This window comes from Carlito syrichta, unplaced genomic scaffold (assembly GCF_000164805.1).
Source record: "Carlito syrichta isolate Samal-C Ts95f unplaced genomic scaffold, Tarsius_syrichta-2.0.1 Scaffold314724, whole genome shotgun sequence".
NCBI lineage: Eukaryota > Metazoa > Chordata > Mammalia > Primates > Tarsiidae > Carlito > Carlito syrichta.
In genome coordinates this window covers 67,543-72,504 of record NW_007258820.1, presented here as the reverse complement: position 1 = coordinate 72,504, position 4,962 = coordinate 67,543, and the positions used below count along the sequence as shown (strand labels likewise).

The 4,962-nt window shown below is 45.1% G+C and overlaps 1 protein-coding gene across 2 annotated transcripts in view; it reads right to left on the bottom strand.

Moving 5' to 3' along the window:
• Positions 1–4,724, bottom strand: part of TRPM7 (transient receptor potential cation channel subfamily M member 7) — a 133,651-nt gene extending 128,927 nt beyond the window's left edge. The window contains exon 1 of one of the 2 annotated variants that reach the window (XM_008071778.2): positions 4,436–4,724. In XM_008071778.2, coding sequence (XP_008069969.1) covers positions 4,436–4,438 — 3 coding nt within the window. In that variant the 5' untranslated portion in view covers positions 4,439–4,724. The remainder of the gene's footprint in view (positions 1–4,435) is intronic. The other variant, XM_008071779.2, reaches the window with a different exon arrangement.
• Positions 4,725–4,962: the final 238 nt, after the last annotated feature.

Sequence of the window (4,962 nt, the reverse complement as noted above, 5' to 3'; positions counted from 1 at the left end):
AGTGAGACTCCAACTCAAAAAAAAAAAAAAAATTAGCCGGGCATGGTGGCACATGCCTGTACTTCCAACTCTTTGGAAGGCTGAGGCGGAAGAATTGCCTGAGCCCAGCAGGTCGAGGCTGCAGTGGCCATGCGTGTGCCACTGCCCTTCAGCCTAGGCGTCAGAGTAAGACTCCAACTCAAAAAAACAAAACAAAACAAACTGTATTATTATCTATACTCTATATAACAACACTACAAAAACATGAACAGGAACAATAAAGACTACACTTAGAATAATACTTATGTTTGCAGAAGTGGAAAGCAGAATGGAATTTTGATGGAATACATGGGAGCCTTGTTTTGTCTGCAACATTTCTTAAGCTATTAAACTGTGTGGTGTGTACATAGGCGTCTGCTATATTATAATCTATATGCTGTTGTACATATCTGAATTGTTACTTTTAAAAAATTACCAAAGAACTCAAAAGTGTATCTGCTTAGTTTTAAATATTACATATTTGAAGTAAAATAGCACAATCTAAATTCTTCACTTTTATTCCTAGTTTCTCGTTCCCTAATGAAATTACTTTTTTACCCCAAAGCAACTGTGAATGACTGATGGGAAACTTCACAACTGAGAGATCAGGCAGATGATAATAAATCCACTGGTTAATCTTAAAATTTTTTAAAAAGGAGGAAAAAAACAGGCAGCATGTGCCTCATAATGTAACGTTACAGAAAGTACACAGCACTACCTGTGAGTATTGTCAAAATACAAAACTAGAATCTAATCAAGTCTTTACTAGGTCAGGAAATACAGAGGGGGAAAAAAGTGTTACATGACACTACACGGATGTATTCAACAAAATCCAAGTTGTGGAAAATTCTACAGGACAAATGATCAAGTTTTTTCAACAAATGGTAAATGACACACACATACAGAAAGAAAGAGTACTAGAGACTGAAAGAGTTATCAGCCAAATGCTATGTATGGAATTCATTGGATCTTGATTCAAACAAATCAACTGAGTAAAATATTGGACTATCAAGGAAATATGCTGAATGTTTAATGATATCAAGGAATTATTAACTTTTAGCTGTGCTAGTAGTACTGTAGGTATGTTAAGAGTCCTTTATCTTTTTAGACATATGCACAATCAAGTATCTATAGATGACACATGTCTGAGATTTGCTTTAAAATTATCTGGTTGTAAAGCCTCGCTTCTGCTGTAAAAACGAAATTAAAATAAAATAAAATTATCCGGCTGGTGTCACTGCCTTGCTAAGTTATGGTGTGGCTTTGAGTTATGGCCAGGCCATGTTTCCTGGCTTTGGCCCCCTCCCCTACCTTGGGAAAGTGAATCTCCCCTTTCTCTCACTTTCATTTATTTTCTAAATAAATCATATTTTCTAATCTAAAAAATAAAATGAAGTAAAATAAAATAATTAGGCTAAAGAAGAATGGGAGGGATAATAGAAGAAACAAAATTCACATCTGAAACTGCTGAAACTGTATCTTCCATGTTAGAATGTTAAAGAAAGAACATCAAACATTAGGTCAAAATATCAACAATTGGCAGAACTCTTAAATTTTCCAAGTGCTTGCTTGCTTCAATAGATCTTCATTTAAATACTTTAAAAAATGCATTCCTTAAGTATTGCTTTCAACCATAACATTTCAAATAATGACTTCAATTCCTACATGTTTTATTTTATGGCTGGTAACACATACATACACACACACACACACACACACACACACACACACACACACACACACATACACACACACTTAAAATTATCATTCCACAAAAGTGACCAACTTCTGAAAAGTCTAATGCCTAAACATCTCAACCTATTCCTCCTTCTTTCTAATAATTCTTTTTCTTTCTTTTTTTTTTTTTTTAATAATTTTTGAGTCAGAGTCTCACTCTATAGTCCAGGCTGAAGTGCAATGGCACGCTGCTCATAGCCACCGCAGCCTCAACCTGCTGGGCTCAGGTGATCCTTCTGCCTCAGCCTTCCAAGTAGCTGGAACTACAGGCACGTGCTAATAATTCTTTATTTCAGACCCACATTTGTTAGAGTCTTGCAAATGCCAACTTCCTTATGAGTCTCTCCTCTTTCAACTTAACCCCATACTAATTTGCCCTCTGTATTGTTTCCCTAATTGGGTCCCTCACAGCTCCAGAATAAAATCCAATCCCTCTACATGACTCCATAACCTTCAGAAATCTTGCCTATCTTTCTAATATTACCACCAGTACGCCATACCATCTCATACTCCACTCATTCCCAACTATATACAGTATTGTAAAGTAGTTCCCAGAAGAAACTAAGAATGATCTTTTCTGCTAAAGGTCAGTTCCCTTAGACTAAAACCACCAATTCAATACCTCTTCTATTTCCAGGTTAATTCCAATTCTAATTAACTCTACAAGACTCACTTCTACCAATTAGCTTCTTTGCAAGCCTACCCAGAGTTTCCTTTCTGTCTCCCTGATTACAATACACTTTCACAGTAATCTGCACATAATAGTATAACACTATCCTTTTATTTTTGTATAATCTACATTGATCTTCAACGCCATTAAGTATTACAATGCCTGAGACACAGTAGATATTAAATGTTTATTTTATGAAGTATTGTATGCATTTCCACTGGACAACTACAGGTAGATCTTTTATAAACAACTAGACTATGAGCTGTTTGAAAGTAGACTTATCTAACCCATCTTTGCCTCTCCAGATCCTATCAGTGCTTGGAGAATTTCTCGTTGCAGAATCAACAGGTTTGTTAACAGCATGTCCAACCAATATTGAATTCACACTATGTGCAAGTATGCTATACTATTTAGTACACAAATATATCGTTTGGGAGAGGGTATCTGCTCTGAAAAGAACTGGACAGAAATGGAAAGGCAGCAGAAACAGGAGAAACCTCGCTATGTTGCCTAGGCTGGTCTTGAACTTCTAGGCTCAGGCAATCCTCCCAAATCTCTAGGACTACAGGTGTAAGACAGCACGCCAGGTCCAGCTTTTTAAAATATTAAAACAGTATGCTCAAATGTGTGCTATGGCCATTGAAAAAGGAAAACTAGATATATCACTGAAAACTAGATATATCACTAGATAAATGTGTGCTATCTGCCATTGAAAAAGGAAAACTAGATATATCACTGAACAGTCAGTATTAATGTCATGTCTTCTTTCCCCACAAGGCACTCCGATTCAACTCCCCCTCACCAAATAGACTGCCTTAAACCCAATGAAGTAAGCAATTCAAATGTAGAGCTGACAGAGGAACTTAAGCCTTTAAAAAAAAACTAGGAAAAAAGTAAAACGACGTTTCTATTGACTTTACATTCCCAAAGAAGTCGGAAAACAGTGGAAGACGCACCATTTACTCAAATTATAACTACATACGTGGTATAAGTAAAACCCTTATTTCAGTTTTGTATGACACTTGAATTCGCTTCCAGAGAAAAGTAAGCCTGCCAGACTCCAGCAGAAAGAGTTGTTTGCATGAAGGCTATCGAATTCAAGTACTGACCAGAAATGCATACCCAACTCTTCGTGTTCTTGATCTAAATGACTGCCTTTGTAACAAACCTTCAAACGTGGTTCCTAGCCTTTAGCCTTTACACACACACACACACCTCTATCGAAAACTGCAATGCACCGCCTCTCTCTCCATTCCACACCTTTAGGTTTAAAACACGATCAACCCTTCTCTGTGGCAACGGATGAGATAGTTCGACTTAAATCCTGACAGCATGGCGCCTGGGTCCCCACAGCAGCGCCCCGCAGCCCTCAGCAATACTCTGAATTCCTGCTGAAGAAAATTCCAAACCAGATCTACCGTCGATATTGTCAAATCTTTCCCCTCCGGCTCCAAGAAAGGGAAGAGGACCTGTGGCGTATCCGCTGCGCAGCAGACAAGGCACAGCTCCAAACTCGTGTCCTCTGCCCCTTTCTTGCACCCTTCCAGCCCTCCCTCCTTTCCATGTTGAACTCGAGCAGAGCCTTTGGCTCCCTTATCTGCCAGCAACTGGCGCCAGCAGGACCGCGCTCCCAGGAGATGCGGAGCTCAAAGGCTGAGCGCCGCGTCTGGCGCGCTGCGGCCGCTCGGCTCAGCCCGGCTCCGGCCGGCTCTGCCCAGCCTGGCAGTCCCCGGCCGGCGCCTCCGCCGCCCAGGGAGGCTCTCGCAGCAGCCGGGTCTCAGCGCCGGGGATTCCCGCGACGAGCTGAGGCGCCAGGTTTGCTACCCGCGCCCGCCCCTCGTCCCGGGCGAAATCCGCACCAGTCCCGCCAGGGCAGAGCCGGACGCCTCCAGGCAACTCGGGGGTCTCCCGCCCCCACGGCTCGCGGCTCCCACACACTCGCGGCCAGGTCCCCTTCCGCGCCCGAGCCCCCAGGGCCGTTCCCCGGCCGGGCCTGAGCGGGTCCCGTACCATTCTCCTCACGGGGCGGACTCCGGAAGGGCAGCAACTCCACCTCCTCCTCCTCCGCGGCCTGTAGCCATCTATCGGGAAGCGTCTCCGGAGGCGGCAGCAGAGGCCGCCGGACGAGGACAGCCCAGGGAAACCTTCTCAGAACTAACTCAGCTCCGGCGCTAGCAGCAGAAGCCGAGTCTTTCATAATTGTGCGACCAACTCCTCCGGGTGACTGGCCACAGGGACGCGCCCGCGCCCGCCTCCGCCTCCGCCGGCGACGGGGCTGGGGACACCACGTGAGAGGCGCGTCGTGTGCGTCGCCGCCCGCGGGCCGGGTCACGTGAAGGGCGCGCGCTCCCGCCCTCCCAGGCCGCCTCCCAGCGCGCCGCGCGCACGCGCCGGGCACGAGCGCCCCCGCCGGTACCGCCCCTGGTTTCCCGAGAGGCGCGGGGTGCTCTCTCCCGCGCCCCGTTGGCTGCCCTGGCGGCCTCTGCTCAAGTCGGCCTCCGGTCCGGGACGGAGCTGGAGGGCTCCGCGGCGGCGGG